This window comes from Panthera tigris, chromosome A1 (genome assembly GCF_018350195.1).
Source record: "Panthera tigris isolate Pti1 chromosome A1, P.tigris_Pti1_mat1.1, whole genome shotgun sequence".
Taxonomy (NCBI): Eukaryota; Metazoa; Chordata; class Mammalia; order Carnivora; family Felidae; genus Panthera; species Panthera tigris.
The window spans coordinates 107,909,858-107,933,097 of NC_056660.1; the positions used below are offsets into that span (position 1 = coordinate 107,909,858).

The 23,240-nt window shown below is 36.8% G+C and overlaps 2 protein-coding genes across 8 annotated transcripts in view; one reads left to right on the forward strand and one right to left on the reverse strand.

Annotated features, from left to right (window-relative positions):
- Nucleotides 1-15,949, forward strand: part of CDC42SE2 (CDC42 small effector 2) — a 172,824-nt gene extending 156,875 nt beyond the window's left edge. Inside the window, exon 6 of the mRNA XM_042983523.1 lies at nt 15,838-15,949. The gene's annotated coding sequence lies outside the window, so the exon portion shown is untranslated. The remainder of the gene's footprint in view (nt 1-15,837) is intronic.
- The window catches only part of RAPGEF6 (Rap guanine nucleotide exchange factor 6), a 183,782-nt gene that overhangs the window by 3,549 nt on the left and 156,993 nt on the right, over nt 1-23,240 (reverse strand). For 4 of the 7 annotated variants that reach the window (XM_042983427.1, XM_007087787.3, XM_007087785.3 and 1 more), the window contains 7 exons: nt 19,244-19,367; nt 16,952-16,975; nt 13,468-13,688; nt 11,101-11,292; nt 8,524-8,658; nt 3,209-3,437; nt 1,398-1,900 (listed from right to left, as the gene is read on the reverse strand). In XM_042983427.1, the coding sequence (XP_042839361.1) occupies nt 1,398-1,900; nt 3,209-3,437; nt 8,524-8,658; nt 11,101-11,292; nt 13,468-13,688; nt 16,952-16,975; nt 19,244-19,367 (1,428 nt within the window). Of the gene's footprint in view, nt 1-1,397; nt 1,901-3,208; nt 3,438-5,286; nt 5,998-8,523; nt 8,659-11,100; nt 11,293-13,467; nt 13,689-16,951; nt 16,976-19,243; nt 19,368-23,240 lie in introns of those variants that run through there. The other 3 variants (XM_007087786.3, XM_042983419.1, XM_007087788.3) reach the window with 2 other exon arrangements.

A 23,240-nucleotide genomic window follows, 5' to 3' on the forward strand; every position in this document is an offset into this window, starting at 1 on the left:
AATGAATTGTTAAAACATTTTTGAAAAAATAACTGTGACTTTAGAAAAATTGTGACCTAAAATCCTTTTCCCTAAGTTTGCAAATGTTGGGAGTAAGGCAAAGTTTCAAAAAGCATCAGAAATGGGTTAAAGAAAAAAGGAAGTTCCATGAAATTAAGAGCGATTCGCAGGATCTAAGGGACAGGTGGCTCTGAATACCTTGATGATGTAAGTAACTTTTAAACAGAAGCATTACCTATATATAAGCAGAATAAATTAAAAAGGACCATTAATAATTCTAATATTAACTCTCCTTTTAGAGGATCAAGTTCTCCCATACTGAAATTTCTACAAATGTACCAGCAAAATCTGCATATAGTATCAAGGTCCTAAAGGATTTCCATTCCTAGCTGAGAGGATGTGGCAGGGACAGGGCAGAGCACAAGTTGTCAAGACCAGTAAGACAAGAATGAAGAATTTAAGGAATTTGCCCAGAGTCATCTGGAAATGAAATAAAAGATTCTTAAAAATCTAGTTGCCTAAAAGGACAAGAGATTAATTGTATATCCTTGCACACACATGCTTATATATCCATATAGTGGTTACCTAGAAAGATTTAATAAAAAATCCTTGGAAAAAAATGAATGAGCTAAAAATCCCAATCCATAATGCAATTTGACAAGTAAAAAAATGTACTACAAATGTGCTATAAAAATCAGCACATCTTTCACATTCTTAGAAATTTAAATTGACTTCAGGAATATGTTATAGAGTTGATTCATAATATAGTCATTCCATATAAATAGAAAAGCAGGGGCTACTATATCCTAATATTTACATAATTCAAGGAATAAATGAAAAAAATGTATTTGAGGGCAAAATACTAAAAGGATACATACACCAAGAGAGCTGCGTGTGGTCAGAATGGAGCCCACAACAGGAGTTGGGGCACCCACGCTATGTGCTAGAAGGGTATGGTGAAAATTTGGACTTTCTAAACACAATTACCCTCACTTCTGTTATCTAAAAATAGTACCAAAGTTTCTACCATTTGTAGAAAGCATTTGTGGCCCAAACTATGAGGTGGAGAGAGAACAATCCCTTCATTACTACTGCGTAACAATAAAATCTTTCCTTAATGAAACCAAAGAGACCTGAAAAACAAAACATAACTGTCGCCTTAATTAAGCACCTTCATAACAGTCTTTTCATTTTAATAGGCTTGAGCACATGCCCCCAAACCCTTGAGAAAGCATAAACTTTCTGAAAATAACTTGTCTGGAGAGGGCAGGAAGAGAGGTCGGAGAGAGAGATGGAATATTTGCCAAGTGTAAAATTCTGGGCCAACATATCCCAATGAGATTTTTTGCCACTTAATCTCTCAATGCCACAGATATGACAAAGAACACACAACTTACCAATCAAGCCCTTTTCTGTACTTGAAGTAACAGTTTTATAAACTGGGTCAGTGCCATCCTTGGGGTCCAAGCCTTCAGAGGACTCAAGTGGGGTGCTCTCCAACACTCTCCTTTTAACTGTCCCATAGTTTGGTTCATATGTGTCAGACAGAGAACTGGAGGAGGCCCAACTCTGTCTCATCTGATTAGTCTCTAGGCTTCCTTTACATTGACCACAAGTTCGGGAGCAGCCTTTAGGACAGGAATAGGGCTCACAGTCAGGGGGTTCAACTTCAACAATGGGGCCATCCAAATGGGTCTGTCGGTAAGAGTTCAAAAAATCCCAGCCTTTTGGGTTTGGAAGGCTTTGGAAGTTGTCATGGGAGCTGCTTGAACAGGAAGTCCAGCTTCCACGACCACTATCGGCTGCTTCTAAAATGATATGTTCATGAGAAATCTCTTCATTACTCATAGAAGAAGACACAGCTAAACTCTTGACTAGAGATGGCTTTGACAGTGTCCACCTTTTTAAAAAAAAAAAAAAGTTAAGGATACACAATTAAAAGTGATTTACTGGCTTCCTGGAAAAACCTCCTGTCCAATCCAAGTACTACTGCCTACAAGAGACTACAGAACATGTATCATCAACGTTCAATACCAAAATAATCTTTTGAAAGAAAAAAAGACACTGTAATTAATCATCACTTAATCTCTATTCCCAATAATGTTAGTATTTAGCTAGAAACATACATGGAAGAAACTCAAATACTTAGCAAGGTTACCTAAGAATTTTTCTTGAATTGATTTTAAGTGAAAATGAAAAATGAGGTTTGAAACGAATACAATTAAGTATACATTTTCATTCTTGGTCAATATAATGCTACATTCTCTACATGGATACAGAATAAAGAATTCTCAACTATAGGAACCATGTTTGGTTTTCCAATTTAATTCTGAGATCAGCCTACTACAATGCCAAGTAAAGAGTAACTTCCCCGACTAACTAACAACTATTAAATGAATTCTAGTATTTATAGCAGGGGTGGCCCAAATAAAGGCTCCAGGGTCAAATCTGGCCAACAGATGTTTCTGTATGGTCTGGAGCAAACTGATAGCCTGCTGACATTATTTACTATTTTGACTATTATAGAAAGGTCTGCTGAACCTTGGTCTAGAGAATCATACTTTAAAAACTTTTATAAATATGCTAATACTTTACTATATCTTCAGTTTTTCACATTAAGGAATACCAAATTTAACATTATTTATCGGCTTAGAATCAACCTTCTCAATGTTCTCTCAAAGATTTCCATTTTACGTGATTGTAAATTTAAATTTACAGTTAACTTAAAAAAAAAAAAAAAAAAAAAAGCTTTGGAGTTCCACAAGCTAGTTTAATTCTTCCTCTCCAAATCATACTTTCAGATCAAGGACTGGCCCTACTCCCTCAACATGTCTACACTGTGTACAGTACTGGGTATACTTCCCATTATACAATCTTTCTGAGCACTCTCTAACTTAACAGCCACAGTGCAACAACCACCTACCCTGTTGTCAACAGCAGCTTCTGTGAGTTCTTATTAAATAAAAACATACATGACAGAAAGTTACTTGAATTCACTAACACTTCAAAAATGAGCACCCATACATAAAATAGTACTCATTTGCAAATGAAATACAGACAATACATGCTTGGCCCTCAAATTATTTTAGGGATCCCCCTGCAACCACCCCAGGGAATAGGGGGTATCTAAGGCCAAGTTGGGGAGCACTGCTTGCAGTGGCCACTCAGCTTGGGTTTTGTGATATGAACACAGGCAAGTATGTTTTACCCAGGGCCCAGCTGACTATGGTCTCCTATCCCTGAGGAGTGTTCTGTTTTTTCCAATGGTCCAGTGGATTCAGGGACCGCCATAGCATGTGAAGAACACCGTTCATCCTGTAGAGCTGTAGACATGGAGTCAACAGAACAATTGCTCACGATGCTGGATCGTGAAGAAATTTCACTATGGCTGGAGTCAGACAAGTTGTCAGATTTAGTTGATGGCATAAGTGTACAACCTAAATGAGAAAAAACAAGTGATCAAACTACAAAACAAGGAAATAGGTAGGGGTATGTGGTCAGGGAGAAGACAAAGAAAAGCATAACAACAGCAAAAGACAGTGAGTAGCAATCTCAGTTTCCATCTATGTGGCTGTAATGATGCCAATCTCCTACACACCTTCCCTCCATATTCACTCACCTACCTATCAATACTGTACCAACCCACCTCCAAACTCAAGAAATTGGAAGTCAAAATCAGGACTACTGAGGAAACTAGTCCAAATATGTACCTGCCCCACGTTCTCACATAGTTGTAAGCATTACTAAAACGAGAAATTACGTGTATTTCAAAATAGTAAAAAGCAGACATCTTGAATTTCTCAACTTCTTTTTAATCCTGTGTCTCCTTTTTTAATGAACATAAATATTTCATGGCCTGATCTGAATGTCTAGAATATCACCTTGAGGTAGGAGTGGGGGAGGGGAATCAAGACTCAAGAGAAAGAATTCTTTTTTGCTATCTCCAACCACACATACTTACCCTAGATATACTGAATAATACCTAAGGAGTCTTGCCCCAAGTTGAAAGCAATTATTTTCATATTTTTTAATAAATACGGATTTAATCTTATACCTGGTTTCCTTTTTCTTCACCAACTTTGAAGAATATTGCATTAAACAGCAAAACTGACAAATTTATAAAAATGTGTTCTGAAAAAAACAGCATCTGCCTGTTTTAAATTGTTCTCTGACTTACTGCACAGCAGATATAGCAAGAGACATTTTCTTTTGCATTTTCTGGAATAAAGGGGTAGAGATGGAATGAGATGGAAGCATCCAAAAATAAATCTGCAGCATGACAGTTAAATGTACATTATGTCTGTTTTGATAACTGTTAGAAAAGTAAACAAAACCTCTTTTATTTAGAAAGAAAAGAAAATGCCAGTAGGTCTCAACGAAGCAAACAATTATTTTCCTGTTCACTGGACAAATGAGGTTCAAGAGATACATGACTTTCAGGACAATCCCTAGACATCTCATTAAGAAAAACTACAGGTTTTATATTCACATATAACTCAAGTCACTAAAGAAAAAATTTGCTGAACAATAACCATAATGAGTAGTTCCACTGATCATTTCAAAAAGAAAAATTAAGACCAAGAATATGGCTAATTTATATTTGCCTTATGGGACCAGGCACAGGACAAGTTGAGATAAGTCAGTCTTTTGACCTGTGACCACTCACCGCTACTTTCTCAGTGCCTTTTATGAATTGACTGGTAATTTTCAAGCGTACCATGAAAATGGATGTAGTAAATTTAAAAATATATAAATATAAACATATATAAATTCTTCCTCAAGAGAAAAAATCATTGCTCTTTTATCCTAGGGGATAGACCTGCTTTACTGTTTTAAGAGTAATTACATCTCTGTATCTGTTAGATCAGTATTTCTCAAATATAATCAGCTCTAAGAATCACCTGAAGGGTTATTAATATATATATTCTTGGGCTTATTTCTGGCAATTCAGTATTTATGAGGTTTGTGGTAGACACAGTAACTACATTTTTTAACAAATTTCCACATGATTTTCACTTGCTATTTTAGACTATCTCCTCTTCCTCCTCTGGGCCAGAGATTTATATGAAAAACGGATAAAATTAAAAGTGTGGACAAGATGCAGCTTCTTGCCTTCTTTTTCCCTTAGCAGGTAAAGTAGTTGCAGTAATAAGAACAATAGAATTTTGAGGTAAAGGTGGTGATAAGATCATTCCTGGGTGTTCTCATGAGAAAGTAAATACTGATTTTTAAAAAGTACCTCTACTTATTTCATTCACAGTAGGAAATAAAGCCAACTACAGAAAACAAGAGTATAAATTTTACTAACATTAGGAAAATAACATGTACAAATAAGGCACTTTATATAAATATGACTTTGTTGCTAGAGTACCTTTAACACTAATCATAAAATGCCTATATCAATCATATTATACACTAAGTTTTCTGACTAAAATTTGTTCGATAAATAACTTAAGCTACATTTACATTAATAAATGAAAACAAATTCCACACTAAAATTAAGTAAGGAACTCCATCAGATTGTCTTTCTCCTTTTAGACTTGAATCGCGTATAGAAGCAGTTTAAAGTGTTACTGTTGCCTCGGCTATTTGAACTGAAGATGTCTTTCCCTTTCTCATCTTTGATGTTGCTTCCAACATCCTTCACTTTCTCACAGCTTTCTGTAGCTTGATTGTGATCTGCGTCCTCTTTTTTGCTGTTGGCTAGTCTCTCCCTTGAAAGAGTTCTTTCCCTAAATCTTCTAAACGGGGACGTCACTCTTTTTCTGGCTGTGTTCTCACAACTTGTCCTGTCTCTATCCTCCTCAGTGGCCTTCTCGGTCCTGTCTGTCCTTTTGGCTGTGCTCTTGGTAATCTGAAGGATTTTCTTTTGCAAGTAAACCCCGCCTATGCCGGGGCAGCTCTGGCCACTGATCTTGGTGCTGGACTCACGGGGAGGGGATGAGGAAGACCCTGAGAGGCGCAGCAGGATGCTGAGATCAGATAGGATACTGCCAACTGGAGGGAGAGATGCAAAAACCCTGTCACGGTCAATTAATTCTTTCCAATTAATCACAATTAGCTTGGTTTCTATTACAGAGTATTTAGTTATTAAAAAAATTCAAACATTTTAACAATACTGGAAAAACTGAAATCTAGTAATGTATTTCTTAAAGGACAGAAGTCTACAATATACCATAAATACTTCAGTCATTGCAAAACAGAACATGGGAGAAAAATTACCTTAATCAGAACAAGCTGGTAATAAAATATTGTTGAAAGTAAGCCAGGGTGGTAAAATCATAAGGAAAAATATGACAAGAGTATCAGGTAACCAGAATTATTTCTCAAAAGTAACTATGTCTACAATTTTCAGGCAGATTCTACTAAGAAAAAGCTTGGTAAAAAGCCAGACAGGACATATAAATACTAAGTACAATATAAGTATTTATAAAGCACCATTTCTGATCCTGTTTCATCTCCAAGGTGGAAAGGTTGCCCTCCTTATGTACTGAGGAAGATGGAGGTTAAGGCTGCCTGATGTCATTTTTTAAAAGTTCTTACTTATATAAATTCCCCTTATAAAAAATATGAATCTAGGCTTATTTCCTTGAATGTTAAAAAACAGAACACTAATTCCAAAGTTTAGCAAGAACCAGAAACAGATCCTACTATTGTACTCTTAGTTTAATAACATTTTTGTTCAGTTACAGACTACTGGCAAGACCACGTCTGTGGAAACAAAAAAATCTAATAACTGGTTGGGGTTTTGGTAAAACATACTGTACGAACAATTAGTAACAGTTTTAAAGATAATAAACTCCTCAGGTTTCCAAAGATTCTCAACATGCCTATGATAGGCTCCCAAAGCTATGAATGTCAAGGTCAACTGCTGGCCACATACTGAAAGACACTGTGGCAAAGACTCTCTATTCTAGTGGTGAGAGTAGATTTTCTGTCGAGAATGAGAGCAATGGGGAAATTCTTGTTCTCACAAGTAACGTTCAGGCAAGAACACCAAATCCAATCAACTAGTTTCCTAGTTAGAGAACTGTCTATGATGGGACTTCCGATTAGTCTCCCCAAGGGGTGGAGGGTGTAAAGATGTGCCTGAGAGAGGATTAAGAACACACAGCCACTGTTCATTAGGACCATCTGTGTGAATGGATGTGGTAAGGAGCACCTCGGAGGGCACCAGGCACACAGTAAGAGGATGAAACAGAGTGTACTTCACAAAATCACATGTGAGCTACATACCACAAGATCAGAGACCTATGTTTTAAAAACATACCTGTTAATATATATTGTTTATACATCCTGTTTAATTTTTACTAATCTTTTCTGAGTAAAATCTGAATGAAAATTCCAGCTTCTCTCAGCTATGTGAAGGAGAACAGGAAACGTTAGAGTGAAGCTAAGTTACCCTGGGATGGCAGAAGGGACAAAGAGGACACACTTCAATTTACTAAACACTTATCGTCTATCAGGCTTTATAAATACTATTTCGTTTAACCCTTGTATAAGGTCCCTAAAATAGCTGGTCTTTGTTCAGCTTATAAATTACCTGGGCTTAGTAATGCAGCTATAGTGGGGAACAGAGTTAGAATTCAAGCTCTGGTCTGACATCACTTACCATATCGCTGCCACAAATATGGCAAATAATAAAAAAAGAGCTCGCAGAAGTGGGATCAAACTTAGAACATGGGAGCGGGGGAAAGCTCTGGAAGCTTTTCATTCCTGCTAGAATTCATAAGGTTTTCTTCCCCAACCCCATGTGCCCTCTTGTACTGTGATTATTTAAACATGTGATTCTTTTACATCCAGGAAGATGATGCCAGAACTAAGGAGACTTTTTTACCAAAATACAAAAAGAGTGTGGAGCATCCAGTGTAAGAAATACACACACCATTTAAAATACTACACGTGCAGCTAACGTGAAATTGCATTTGCATACACACTACCCAGTCTACTCAAGACAAAAAAAGCTTCACTGTGAATTACGAAAATGTAGGTCAATGAACAAGACTGATTTCAGGCATTTTACATCAAGAGGTTCTCTTTAAGTGTGATGTAAAATCCACAGGGCTGTAAGTTATTTTAAATCCTCATTACTAAAAAGGTAGTAATATTCCATTACTAAAAAAAGAACATATCAACCTAAATATGCTTTTTTCCCCCGAATTTTGTAGCTGGTTAAAACCAATTTATTGTAGAAATTCGTATTTTAAAATACTCCACAGAAATGTTTAAAAAATTGGAAATTTGAATAACACCACCAAGAATCTGCAAAGAATGAAGTGACTGTGACTTCTGCCTTCATTCTTATCTATGCATGTCCACTCTGAATACAGAAGTCCTAGCTTATATAAGGCATAACACCTGGAGAGCATCTGAATAATTCAAACTAAAACACGAAAGTTCAAAAAGTATCAGGAGGTACATGTTTCTTCACTTTCTATTATCACTAGAGATGGAAAAAGCAAATTACGTGTCACAAAGTGTTGCTTGGTGTAAGAACAACTAGCTTAAACTGTTACGTCTTACCTTTGCGAGGAGAGCCTTGAGGAGATGCAGGAGGACTAGAATGTAAGGATGATGCCACAGAGATCGTATCTTCTGGATGTTTCTTACCAATTATTTCTTCAGTTGTCCCTAAAACTTTCTGAGGTAAATTTGTACCTGAAAATAAAACCCAAGAAGCAAGTAAGCATCACTTCACAATGAAAATATCTGTAAGGTGCCTAATCCGCTACGTAACTAAAGCCATGATGCACAATGGCTAGTGTAGTCAACTGAAATGTGTAAATGACAAACAGGGACTAAATGGGTAATAGCATACAGAGATTCTCACCTCTAGGTTACTGGTTCCAATTCAGCTAGTCAGCACAAACCACATTATAACAGTTCTTTGTTGTCTGTTTTGTGGCATAAGGGAAACCGATTTAATGGTCTGAGTATAGTGTCCCAGCCCCCACAATTGACACATTTGTTGGAAGTCTTAATAGGGAAGGTATGGATTCCAACTCTTCTCTCCCCTCTAGAGGTGGCCTCTCCAAGTCAGGGCGAGGCACGTGGCCGGGGCAGTGTAGGGATGCTGGCACTGTCACTACCTGTGGGCATATGGAAGAGGCTGCCGGGCTGCCAGTCCAGCCCTTTTCAATAGGACTAAATTCACACTACAGGAGAAAAGTAGACAACAGAAAGAATCATGAATTTATAGAAAAATAGTATGGAGCCCACTGGAAACATGCTGCAAAGTTCTATCTTTACTCTTGTTGAATAGACGTTCCTGTTTAGCATAGGTCAAACTTAGCAATGGTTTCACGATACTGACATTTTTATATTCTAGATCTTCTCTAAGAAAAGTTAAAGAGCTATCTACACTATTGTAATCAGTAAAGTAAGCCCAACTTTGATGGGCATTTGTCATAGTAACAAGGGGCCCTTCTTAACAATGCAGAAATTTAAATCACGGTATACTCACACTACTCTTAATTAAGTGCTTTTTTAATATGAATACATTTATCACATAAATAACAGCCATATTACAACAAGCAAAAAGAGGGCTACTTAGAGTTAATACTGCCTCTTGGGTGATGACATCCGAGTAAGAAGCCAGACCTACACCTCTCCTATTTCTCACTTGACCAGCATATTGACTGATTTCATCAATTTTGTACCCAATTATTTCCTCATCTCCCCAACCATCACACTAGCTCGGGCTCTGAGCAACGTCCAGTGAATTGTTCTATCAGCCCGCCTTTTGGACTGTCTATCTGCAGTCTCACTGCCCTCCCTACTCTAGTTCTTCTCCAATATAAAGTGGACCATAACCTTCCCCTACTGAAATGTCTGCAACAGCTACCCACAGACAACTGTCCTTTGGCATGCCATATTAAAATTTCAGCATGCCTAGGACTTCACTTCTTGTCATCCTGGGAGGCTGTTTAATATGATGGTTGAAAAAAAGGACTTTAGAGCCAGTTAGCCAGGAATCAACTCCCACCTCCATCACACACTGGCAGTGTGTAAGTTACTGAGACCTTCTTTGTTTACTCTCCAAAACAAGAGTATTGCTTATCTTATAGGGTTATTATGAAGATTAAATGAACGTAATGAACTTAGTAAAGCATAAAGCACTCAGAACTGTGTCTGGCACTCAGGCGGTACTCTGTAGGTGGTAGCTTTAATTATTATTGTCTCTCAGCACTCTTTCTGCAGCTCTACACTCAGAGGCAGCAAACTGCCAGTAGCTCCTTGCAGATACCATGCTTTCCCTTTGCTTGAAGCAATTTCTCTGCAGTCTTTGCCTCATTACCTCCCTCTTGATCAACCCTTAAAACTCTGCTTAGGTGTTATCTCCACAAAGCCTGCTCTCAAGTTCTACTTTATACTTAGCTCTGTGTGCTCCAGAAACTTCCCATTTTTTGTTTTTTTATATGCTCTGAACATACATACTCTAGGCATAAAAGCAAACATATTATATTTGTTACCGGTTTGTGGGTCTATAGTACCAAAATGAAAATCTGGCAAAGGCAAGGAGTGGGGGGCACTTCTTATTCAACTTTGGATCTCAAAACAAAATCAAATAAAATTCACAAAGTTCTACTAAATATGTCCTAAATGTATAATGCATGGGTTAAGCGCTGTTAGGAACCAAACTAAATGTAGCTTCTTTTCTACACGGCCTAGCAGAGGAGGGATAAAGAATGGTCTATACTTTATAAACCTTATAATCTTTTCTTGTCTCCTCACTAGGTTTTTGAGAAGTGATCGTGAATGTAAAAACAATATACATTTTTAGAATAAGCAACCTCAATCTCATAGGTTGCAGGTGCGTTAGGTAAGTGTTCAAATGCATCTCTGAAAGCAGCAAACGCTTGGTACCTAGGCATATTGCTCTACGTTTTCTGACTACAGAATTCCAATTATCAGCATTTAAGATATTTATGCTGTTATCAAATACCTAGAGGCAAACAAACATCTTTCAATTCATGAATGACGATTAAATTATGTGAACTATACTAGCTGATCTTCTGAGCATTTATATTTGTAATTATTTTTCATTCTAACTCCCCTGGAAATTTTAATTAAATCAATGCAATAATTGTGAATACTCACATAATGTGGCGGGGTCTTTTGCTTGTCCCTTCTTCCTGATGGGGTGCAAATTAACAGCTGGCACTTGGAGTGCCTGGCTCACTCTGTGAGGCTGATGCAAATGTGCTTTAGCTGTTTGGCCTGCTGATCTCATAGGCACTGGAGACATTTCTGATGACTTGGCCGATCTTTTCTCATTGAAATTCTTAGTCACTAATAGAACAGAGTAAGAATTATGTAATTGTGTACTTTTTTAGGCAAGGTTATCCCTAGTGACAATAATGACTGCATTAAAACCTTCTATTTTTAACAGAAAAAATACAACAGATTAATCTTCCTAAAAATAATTTCATGTATTATGAAACATCACTTCTAAAATGTCTGTAGAATTAAGTTGCTTCCTCCATACATTCTGAACCCATTAACTTAAATGGTCCCCTTTCCACCATAACAGTGACAGCCAAGTTTACATCTTCTCATCTACACTACTGAAATACTTCCCTGATTGGATCAATTCTAGTCTATGACTTCAAGCCACTCTCTACAGAACAGCAGAGTGCCTCTTCCAACATGAAAATCGGATCATACCAGTTTCCTTCTCCAATTTTATTCTATCAGCAGTTTATCAAGTTCTAAGTATCCTATTGGAATTTTTATTGGCATAACATTTAATCATATATATGTGTAAAATAACATCCACTGTGTAAAATAACAGCCACTTACAACTTAATCTTTTTTGATTGTTACAATATAGTGTAATTTACCATTTTTGATTTCTGCTTTTACAACTCATGATTTCCTTGACCCAGACACATATACCCTATGTTGTTCATATGGGTATTCTCGGCTTTCACAAGTTGTATTACTCCATTTTGCTTTTACGAAATACCTACATTAGAAATTAGCCCAAACAGCCCAAATAAATTCAAAGAGGATTCTTGCTTACAGAGACAATGTAAGAAGCAGTGAGAAGAGAACCAACAAGCTACTTTCCCAGAAACTACACTCAGCACCTCAGTATCAAACTGCCACTTTAAAAAAAAAATTTTTTTTTAATGTTTATTTATTCTTGAGAGAGAGAGACAGTGTGAGTGGGGGAGGGTCAGAGAGAGAGGGAGACACAGAATCTGAAGCAGGCTCCAGGCTCTGAGCTGTCAGCACAGAGCGTGACGCAGGGCTTGAACTTACCAACTGTGAGATCATGACCTGAGCTGAAGCCGGACGCCTAACCAACTGAGCCACCCAGGCGCCCCTAAACTGCCATAACTTTAAATTGTGTCTGTGAGCCTGTGTGCTCTATCTAGATTTATTCTGTGCATCTGTTAGTAAGAAGTGTCCTAAAGTATCAGAAAAGCCTAACAGAGGTTATTTTTTTGGATCTGGGAACACTCAAATTTTTTTCCATAGAAATTAATGGTAACTGCTTCTTCCCTTTATGTCATTTTGGTCTACAGAATGTTTCATAGGAATGTTCTACTTACAAATGGTGGGGGAAGCCTATGTGTAATTAAAAAATTTTGAGAATAGGCTCTCCTTTTTCCCCCACATAATTCCAGTATTTTAACAATATGAGAATGTGCCTCACTTTTCTTAGTTCACCTTACTAACACCTATTATTTATAAGGCTTTCAATTAAATGTCTTCCATTTCCTAGTTGGCAAATATCTATGAAATTTAACGAAGATAAAAGTTCACTTAGTTTTACTCTGTATTTAGGGATGAAGATAAAAATGTCCTCAAACTGAAGGGCTCCTCTATAATGTTCCAGTTTTTATAAGAAGACTTTCTAATGATTTTTTTAAACGTTTATTTATTTCTGTGAGAGGCAGAGTGTGTGTGTGTGCGCGCGCATGCGTGAGCAAGAAGGGGACGGGCAGAGAGAAGGAGACAGAGGATCCAAAGTTGGACATTCAACCAAACAAGCTACCTAGGGGCCCCAACTTTCTAATAATTTTTAAAAAATGTTTATTTATTTATTTTTGAGAGAGAAAGAGAGAACACAAGTAGGGAAGGGGCAGAGAGAAAGGGAGACAGAATCTGAAGCAGGCTCCAAGCTCCAAGCTGTTAGGGCAGAGCCCGACGCAGGGCTTGAACTCACAAACTATGATGAGATCATGACCTCAGCTGAAGTCAGATGCTTAACTGACTGAGCCACCCAGCCTCCCCTCTAATGCTTTTTAAAGAATTCTTCAACCCTCAGTTTCCTACACATGGCAATTAGGAACGGATGGAATTCAGTATCCAGGTAAGAGATCATTTGATGCTTGGGATGTAAGAAACCTTTTTCAGAGAAAGTTAATTTTCACTGGACTTAAGCTTAACTGTAAAGATATAATGTCTATTTTGTTGTACTATTTAACAACACATTAAGTGAAAACTTGTACTTACAGGTACCATAGGCAGGCTCCCACTGCAATGACATCATCTGAAACTTTTCCTCATCTGTGTCCACATCCAGACTGGAAAGATACTGCTTCACTTTTCTTGCCATTTGGGCATCCTCGTATAGCTTCTTGGCGTTGAGCAGAGAGCTGCGGCGTGCCCTTTTCTTGTGAGCACCTCCTTGAACATCTAGCATGTTAGAGTTTGTGCTGCCTTGACTCAATGACCTGTAGGATGATGGATATCACAATGAGGGACAGTAAAGATGAGAACTACACATGGCAGATTGAAGATTAAAAGGATTTTGTTCTGTTAATGCTACTGCATGCTGATGCAAATGAGTTAAAAGATGAAGAGCATTAATGCAAAGTAATATGGCACACATGGCTATGTTCTAAGTTTTAAGATTCGGCAAAGTGCAGAATTCAAAAGAGTAAGATAATATTTTCTCCTCCTCCCTCCAACCCCGTGCCCCAGCAACAAATTCCATGAAATCTGTGTTTGTGCCTATGCAATCCATGGCACAGCTGTGACAAGTAAACAGCAGCCCCAAGAGGCCATCCAAACTCTGAAAATATGGCAAGAGTCTGAGTCAGAACAAGTCCATCCTTAGCCAGATCTCTATACCAGGATTCTTGAGCAAGGGAGTTTCTACAGGAGCTTTGCTTATCTGTGCTGCTTCTTTGGACATGCCATAGCCATCACCATTCCTATCTACAGCAGGCCACTCTTAGAAAGCTAACCAATTTTATCACTAAGTGTTTTGGCCAAAATTCAAAGAGAACAACCGAAAAGAAAAATAGGCATTTATACTCAATTCCGTATAGTCAGAGACCAGAAGTACAAAAGAAAGCTCAATCTCCCACTCACACTTGGAATTGTTAGGCAATATGTGGTTCTGGACTGAGGATCTGGGACTTGGGAACTTTCTTTGCAACGCCTCTGCGATGAATTGCAAGCTGGGTAGAAATAACCACAGTTCAAAAAACTATAGCTTCACCCAACCTCTTTGTGGCAAACCTCATTCTATAATGGCCACATCTGGAACCAATGGAAAACAGGAAAAGCAGTGCTATTTGTCCTTTCTAATGAGGCTAGAAACACGAAGTTCTTAAATGATTTTTATTCTAAATGCAGTTCTCACTCCAAAATAATAAAGTTATCTATGGGTTATCTAAACGAGCCTCATATTTACCCTAAAATATTCTAAATACACAGATCACAAAGAACAATTTGTTCTGCAGTGCTCACATACTATTTAAAACCGACAATAAAACCCTAATGTGTTCATTGTAAATTAAGCAAAACAAAAGTTGTAAAAGTGTCACAGTATTTTTTTCTTTCACAATTTTAATATCTTTGAATTAAGATGTGTCTTATACATTCGAAAGCAACTTTTGATTGCTGCTGGTCAGGCAGAATCTGTGACATGGTTGTCACTACTTGTACACACAGAAACTTCAAAACTTGAAGAATGGTTGGGAAGAAAATCCAACAACATTAGTGAATTACTCTTTTAATCTCCAGTAACCAAATGATTTTAAGAAGGTAGTGGATGTGACATGTTCAACAATATTCTCAGAGCAGCTGTCAAAAAGAGGACAGCTCTAAATATATGCAAAGCCAAGCTAAGAGTCCAGCACCAGCAGCTTTTACTTCTTTAATGGGTTGTTTTAAGAAATACTTCATTACCAATACGGTTGGTGGCACAAAAGAAAATACCGTGCAGAGAAAAACACCCAGAAACTAGTAACTCAGAAGATTCATATTCTAAATATGAGTGAGTTTGACAGAGATCTAAATAAACCAATTTAATGTGCTCACATTTTTCTTTTAATGAATGTAAAAGGGTGTTATGTGATAAAAATACCTATCTAAGTTTACATAAGAGCTCTTTTAAATAAGCATAAAGTAAAACATTTTCAGTGGTAAGAAGGCACTTAAGTGATTTTTTCTTAGTGGTACATAAAATAATGGTGTGTCTAACAATCGATGATGTCTTAGATTCAAATATATGCATTAAAATCAAGTGCCAACATTTAGGAACGAATTTTAATACAAATGTTTTAGTAATTTTACCTTTACTGATACAAAAAAAAAAAAAAAAAAAAAGTCCACAAATCTAGGATACAAAATTCTAGGAACATTGTAATAAATGACAATAAAATGCCTTCTAAACTAGTTCCAAAACAGAAGAACACTATGAAATAACAAAAATGCCTACTGTCTGCAAGTATCATACAGTGCAACCCTAAAACTGAACAAACAATGAATGTGTTAACCTAAGTCATTCAACAACCCAAATTCCTACTAGAATGTGCTGATCAAGTATTTTTCTTCATAACAGTAATGCCAGGAATCAATTTCTATTTTCAGTGAAAAGAACCAGAAAAGAACAAGACATAAATGTATAATACGGAAGGAAACACATGAGAAAAACACAGGGAAGGAAGAATGTAGAAGGAAATTCAAGTTCACCAAAATTCAACAGAAAACAGGATCACAAATAAGACAAGACTCAAGTTCAAGTAAGTGGCTCACAAAAAAAAAATCCTTTTTGTGTGTAATTAAAGCATCTGACTTCATGATTCACTCTAGTCTTAAAATAACAAAAATCCTTCATATGCAATCCCTTCATTCACAAAAACTGTCTTTCTTCATCTAAAAATGAAAGGATACATAGGTGATTTATAAGGTCCTAAACATTCTAGGGTTCTAAATAAGAGATATCTATGTATAAGGAGAGATCTGAACATACCTGAACAGCAAAAGGTGGCAGTTTCAGATTATATTACAGTTTTTTTTTTTAAGTAAATTCTGCCCCCAATGTGTGGCTTCAACTTATGACCCCAAGACCAATGCTCCACACACTGAGCTGTCCAGGCACCCTTGACTATATCACAGTTTAAACAGAGAGAAAGGAGTCTCTTACTTAAAATGGTACAAGTTTAAAATAAAATTCAATGAATATTGTTTATGTCACATGGTATTAGTAGAATCCCCCACAATAAGGGATTTGAGAAAAAGGAAATGGCATGGACTCTGGAGTGAGACTACCTAAGTATGAACTACCATTTGTGAGCTTTAATTGAGACAAGTGTATCTTCCTCCCCACGTGCACCATAAGAATACCGGTATTTATCTCACAGGGTGCATGGAGAATTAAATAATTCTTATGAAGTGCTTAGAACAATATATGGCACATAACAAGCACACAACAAATATTTACTATCATCCTCTTTTAACTGACCCTACTAAATTAAAATCTACAAGGGACTTACGGGACACCAACAATGGAAAAGTCCATGGGAAAAAAAAGCTACTTCTATCACTATTTTCACCTTGTTAGCAAAAGGCATTTGTGAGGAGCGTAGGTTGACAGGGTTAACAAGACGCATGCTAGTTCATCCGCGTGCATTAACGAAAAGGATGCAGTACGTGTTAAGAGTTGCACAACCTCTGGTTCAGGTGCATTCATCTCTACACTTACCCCAGACTCCGCCACCTCTTCTTCCTGTAAGCAAGAGCCACAAACATTGACGCATGGGTTTGAATAGGAAAGCACAGAAAAAAGACAACAGTTGAGAGTCAGAGAAACTATGGAGACAGAATAGAACAGAAAAATTTTACTAAGAAAAAATGGCAGCTTAACAGTAAAATGACTTTAATGGAATGCAGAGGGGGTAAAATGAATTAGGATGTGTACCGGAAGCCAACAAACCCACAATATTCTTTAAAATATGCTGTAAGGCTAATTATATTTCTAATATCTAATTCACACCATAGGCTTATGTTAATAAGCAACTTAAGAAAAAAAATACTTATTATAAATTTTGAATTTAGAGTTTTTAAGGGACATAAACCTTAAATTAAGGAAGAGAATTTTTGAGCATTTTTTGAAAGGATTTTGAGCACTCCTTTCAGTGACAAGATGAAGTTACAAGGAACATAAAGATTTATAATGTCATTTCTCAGGGCAGAAATTTCTCCAACAATGTACTTTAAAAGAAATTTTGACCAAGAGGTCAACTTAAAATTTAAGTAAAAGTATAATATCAGAATAGGATACTGCATATCCTTATACTACAAATGGACTGAATAAAGATTGCTTTTGATTTTATTTTTTGCCCCTCGCCAGAGTCCATGTGCTGCAGGTGGCCCAAGACTCTGCTTTTCTATCAGCAAACTGTTTTCTGTAAGATTACTGTTAGAATGAAAGAGGTTAGTTTTTCCACATTATATAATATACACCACAAAAATGGATAACTACTTGCTTAAAGAAAAAGTGCATTTAAGTACTGGTTAAAAAAGAAAACTGATTCAGGAAAAGTTCAGTCCAATTCAATTTGTCCAATCTAATTATGAATGTTTTATTTTCTCCTATCTTGTAGTCTACTTAGCCCAGGTCATGCCCCAGAAAATGGCCAAGTTTATTAAATTCCTCCTTAGGTTTTTCCTCCTTTGTTCATTTTTGAAGCATAGCTGGTACTTAGTATGTTATTTACTGGTCTGTAGGGGCACAAATCCATTGTATTTGGGAAGGAGGGTGCTAACATATATGAGAAAATGGAGGTCCACGTAAGACAACAGGCAGTAGTGGGGCCACTGTACAGAAACAAGCAACAAAGGCAAAAACTTAAAAAACAAACAAACAAACAACAAACCTTCCTCCAGGTTTGCTTTGGTCCCTGGTTCTTACTGTTTTCTGCTTCCATACTACTGAGCAACGACATGTCTCCTTACATGTTGGATTCCTAAGGGCGGAGCGGGATGGGTAGCGAAGAGAGTCACAGCCCCCTTCGTCTGTTCTCTGAGGATCTCTACACTAGAGCCAACTATCAAATCAACTACTTACAAAAACAAAGACTCCTGAACAGTAATCTAAGTAAAACAGAAGAAAACACCTATACTGACACATACTGATACTGTTTGATTACAAAAATTCCACCTTCGATTTTTAAAGAAACAAGTGTTTTTGTTTCCTTACTGGACTGTATTTTTTTTTTTTAGCCAGAGGAACCGTGCCTATCTTTGTGCCTATTTCATTTTTAAAAGCCTTATACACTGAAGTTATACACATAGGCCTGGAAGAAAGTAAGTCCCCTAAATTAGAACGCTAATATCTATTTACTCTGAAAATTTTAGAAATTACTAAGAAGGGTTTGACAACACACTTTCTCTAAGTTTTACTGAGTTTGAGAAAGTCTCTGTTATTACATTAAAACTGAATTTTAAAAAGCATTCATTCTTAGAAGATCAGGTTAATATGGACTACAAATAACATTTTCCATTTTTATTAATGATAGAACACGCTTACATTTGCACTTTCTAAATTCTGCTAAAGAACTTGCATACAAATAAACAGTAGTACTATGGCTTGAGAAAACTAATATATTTAAAAAAAATAAAGTATGATTTTAATAGAAACAGAACTTTAAAAACATTTAGTAAAAATAAAAGGCATGTGCAGACTAATATTTAAGTCAGTTATTTAACATAACAAGATAGAATTATCCACATACTCCAAAAAGTAATACAGAACCAGGGCTCAAATCTCAGCAAGTTACATAATTCTGGGCATATTACCTAAATGCTTTGAGCGTCACTTTTTCATAGGTACAAAGAAACCCATACCACCTACCTTTAAAGGGTTGCTGTGGTAAATGATTACTGGAGACTGACATACAGTGCACAGCAAATGGGAGATGGCTAATAAATGATAAATATTATTACTGTATCACTTGATGCCACTGTAACACTTCTACAGACTTCAATGCCATACCTCTGTCGAAACATCATAGCTGGGTCCATGTTAGCAGAAGTCATTCGAACAACTTGACGGATTTCCTTGGCAATCATTCTTAGCTTCTCAAAATTCACTAAACCATCTACTTTGGAGTCATTCCCTACGGAATAAAACCAACTTTTTCATTTTCAAAATTAAAATGCCCATATGAAGGTAGGAAAAGTCAAGTTATTCTGGGGGCACAAATCAGAACCGTCTTTATGAAACTGCCACTTCTGTTTTGAACCGATAAAAGCATATATGGTTCAACTATGCTCCCAGGGAATGAGCTAACTAGGAGGAATTCTATTCCTATGGGAGTGATTACAAGTACTGGAAGTTGATAAGCTACATAGCTTCTAAACCAATTTCATGATGTTAAAGGCACATCTATAAAATGTGTGGCTCCTGAAATCTTAATGTCTAGAGGCTCAGCCCACTCTATCAGGTACCTGTATCTGCTCTTTTGGACAGCAGGGTATAGCACTTGAAAACCTAGGCTTTAGCCAGAGGTCACAAAGAGTGACCTATGGGCTTAATTAACCCAGTAAGTTTTCTTTGGTTTAAAATCTTTTAAGGGGTGCCTAGCTGGCTCAGTCAGTTATGTGTCTCACTTTGGCTCAGGTCATGATCTCACAGTTTTTGAGTTTGAGCCCCTCATCAGGCTCTCTGTTCTCAGTACAGAGTCAGCTCTCTCCCTCTCTTCTCTCTCTCTGCCCCTCCCCTGCTTGTGCTTTCTCTCTGTCCCTCTCAAAATAAATGAATAAACTCAGAAACATTATAAAATCTCCCAAAGTTTGAAAACTGAACAATACCTTTTGAAATAATGCATAGGTCAGACAAAATCAAGAAAAAAAATAAAAATAAAATACTTTAAAAAAGTGTTAAATGAATTGTCAACATTTAACAAATGGAATATATACCATGAAAACCTCTGACTGCTTTTAAAAAGGGAGGGTTCTAGTGGGGGATTAAGTAAGAGTAGATCTGTTTTCCCAAATGGCAATTATTAGTTAAATTAAGCTGACTGGCTCATAGAGTAAACACTTTCTGGTCTGCCATTCATCTTTTCTTTCCGAAATCTGCATTTACATTTGTGCTAGCTCTTAAGTTCCATAACTTTTATTTGTTCTAATCAGTAGGGCTCTGAGGAAAAATTCACACAACTTTCAAAATGATCTACTTTTCTTTGAAGAGGATAGCTATGAGATCAGACTTAGCCCGTCTGATGGCTTACCAAGTTCAGACTACAAGGTAAAAACTGTATGTTTAAAAGGCAATGTGATGGTCTATAGTAGTGTTTCTTTTTCACACCTGCCTTTTATAGTTTCTGTGACCCCATTTATCTACTCTGGTAGCCTGTGAGATGCCTCTGTGGAACTCTAAGTTCCCAATGGCAAGTCTGAGAACCTAATGCATCTGAAACATAGAGTGGGGTCTGCTTTCTCATGGTAAAGAGCATCTATACAATGAACATATGAGTTGTTCAGGGTCTCAACATGTGAGCTAGTAACAAAATAATCACCAAAAATACTTCCAAGTCACTAGGGGCACCTGGGTGGCTCAGTTGGTGGAGCGTCTGACTTCGGCTGAAGTCATGATCTCACTGTTCGTGGGTTCGAGCCCTGCATGGGGCTCTGCACTGAAAGCTCAGAGCCTAGAGCCTGTTTTGGATTCTGTGTCTCCCTCTCTCTCTGCCCCCCCCCCCTCACTCATGCTGTCTCAAAAATAAATAAACATTAAAACAAAAACAAAAACAAAAACTTCCAAGTCACATAAACATCTCTTGAGGGAACAAGTCAGAAAAATATATTTGAAGCCTATCAGAGTATTTCCTTATGAAAAAGGAGTGATAGAGAGGAAGCATTAAGACTAATTAGAACAACCCTCCTGCTGAGAATAATTAGAAAATTTGAGCAAAAATAGAAAAAACAAGTATTTTAAGGCAATAAAAGGCTATCAAGGAAGTGAAGGTTTGGAAGAAGAATGAAAGATCTGGGAAAGGTTTACCATTTCCCAGTGCCTGACCCTAGAGGCATCTACTGATTCAGAAAAGGGGATGATGAGCTTAAAAAACTAAGTAGTGACACCCTGACTTCTTAGGTTAGAGGAAAACACCTTAGGTCCTGGTAAACCTCCAGTGCTTTGGGTTGGGATCCTGAAGGGCTATCCTGGGACTACGATGAACTAGTTGTGACCAAGATAAAAGTTCAGTGTTAAAATATCTTAAAAATGTAAAAATGGATTAAGGTGATCTTGGACTGCTAGCTTACCTAGCTGCCTGGCAAAAGCAAGTTTTATTTCTTTCTGGAGGAATGGAACATCATCTGAAACCTCAAATTATTTCTGTCATCTTTTATACACAACATCCATTTGATCAGAAGTAACTAGAGACGTCAGGAGAAGAGATGACAAATGAAAACAGGAGACAAAGACAACAGAAAAGGACCCACAAAGGATGGAGTTATTAGACAAAGACTTTAACTAAGCTGGATATGTGCAAAGATGTAGAAAACAACACTAAGAACTGTAGTAGAGAACACAGAGATAAAAAAAAATGTAAGCTGTAAACCTGACAAAACACAATAACTGGCTAGGAACTCACTGATATATTTAAGAGTAAATTACACATAGTTCAACAACTGATAAACTGGACAGTAAGTTGGAAGAAAATATCCAGAATGAAGCATGGTTAGACAAAAAGATGAGAAATGGAGAAAAGAGGGTATGAGACAACAGAGGCAGTCATCATGTCTAAGACAGGCGAAATCAAAATCCCTAAAATAGAGGTCAGAAGAGGTAAGAAATCTGAAGACAAAATGAATGAGAATTTTTCCAAAACTGATGAAAAATACCAAAACATGGGTTCCAAGGTATCTTATAAACAAATCAGGACTAAAACAAGCAAATGCCACACCTAGCTACATCATAGCAAAACTACAGGAAAAAAAAAAAAGAGACCAAGAGAAGAGACAATTACAAAGCAGCTATTGGAAGAAGGGCGGAATATAATCACAGGAACAGCAAATAAGACTGACAAATGACTTCTCAGTATCAACAATAAAAGCCAGGACATAATGAAATGGTCTTTTAAAATGTTTAGACCACTGCGAACCAAAATTATGCCTTAAAAATGAATATGAAGTATAGATATTTTTAGATAAATGAAATAAGGATATTTCATCACCAGCAGACTGTACTTAAATAAACAATAAATAGTATTCTATAGGAAGGAAAAAAAACCCCAACCACATGGAAGCTTTGAAAACAGAGGAATAAAAACAGTAACATCATCTAGAAAAAGATAAATACTAACTTCTCTAAATGATAAGATCACGTAGAAGTTAAAGGCATGACAAGTGCACATAAACTGGTAGGTGAGTAAATGGAATTCAAGTACTCTAAATTCCTTGCACTGCCCAATACACAGAAAAGTACTAATGAATATTAACCTAATTAATATCAACTAATTAAGTATAAACATAATGCCTAGGGTAACACTAGAAAAGTAGTAAAACAGTGTATAGTTAGCCAGTTACCAGACTAGAATAAATACCATATACAAAAAATAATTCAGGGAGACTGGAAGTGAAACATGCTAAAAGATCCATATGCTAGTCTTTTAAAACTAAGAACATGCTGTGTATTAAAAGATAACCTTAAGAGATTCAAAAGGCAAATCGTATTACACCCAGGATTTATAAGAAATTCTTAAAAATGCATTAAATAAGAAACAACCTAATAAAAGAATGAATTTACCAGGTATTGGTGAGGAACACTAACTCTAGCACCACTGCCAGTGTTGCACTTTTGCTAGACAATGCCAAACTGTTTTCTAAAGTTGATTATATGAATATCACATCCATAATAAAATCCACTATGAACGATATTAATATTCAAAGCAGCATTATCCATAATAGGTGAACAGTGGAAAACTATGAAATGCTCATCAGGAGAATGGATAAATCCACTGTATTGCATTCCGGTAATGGAA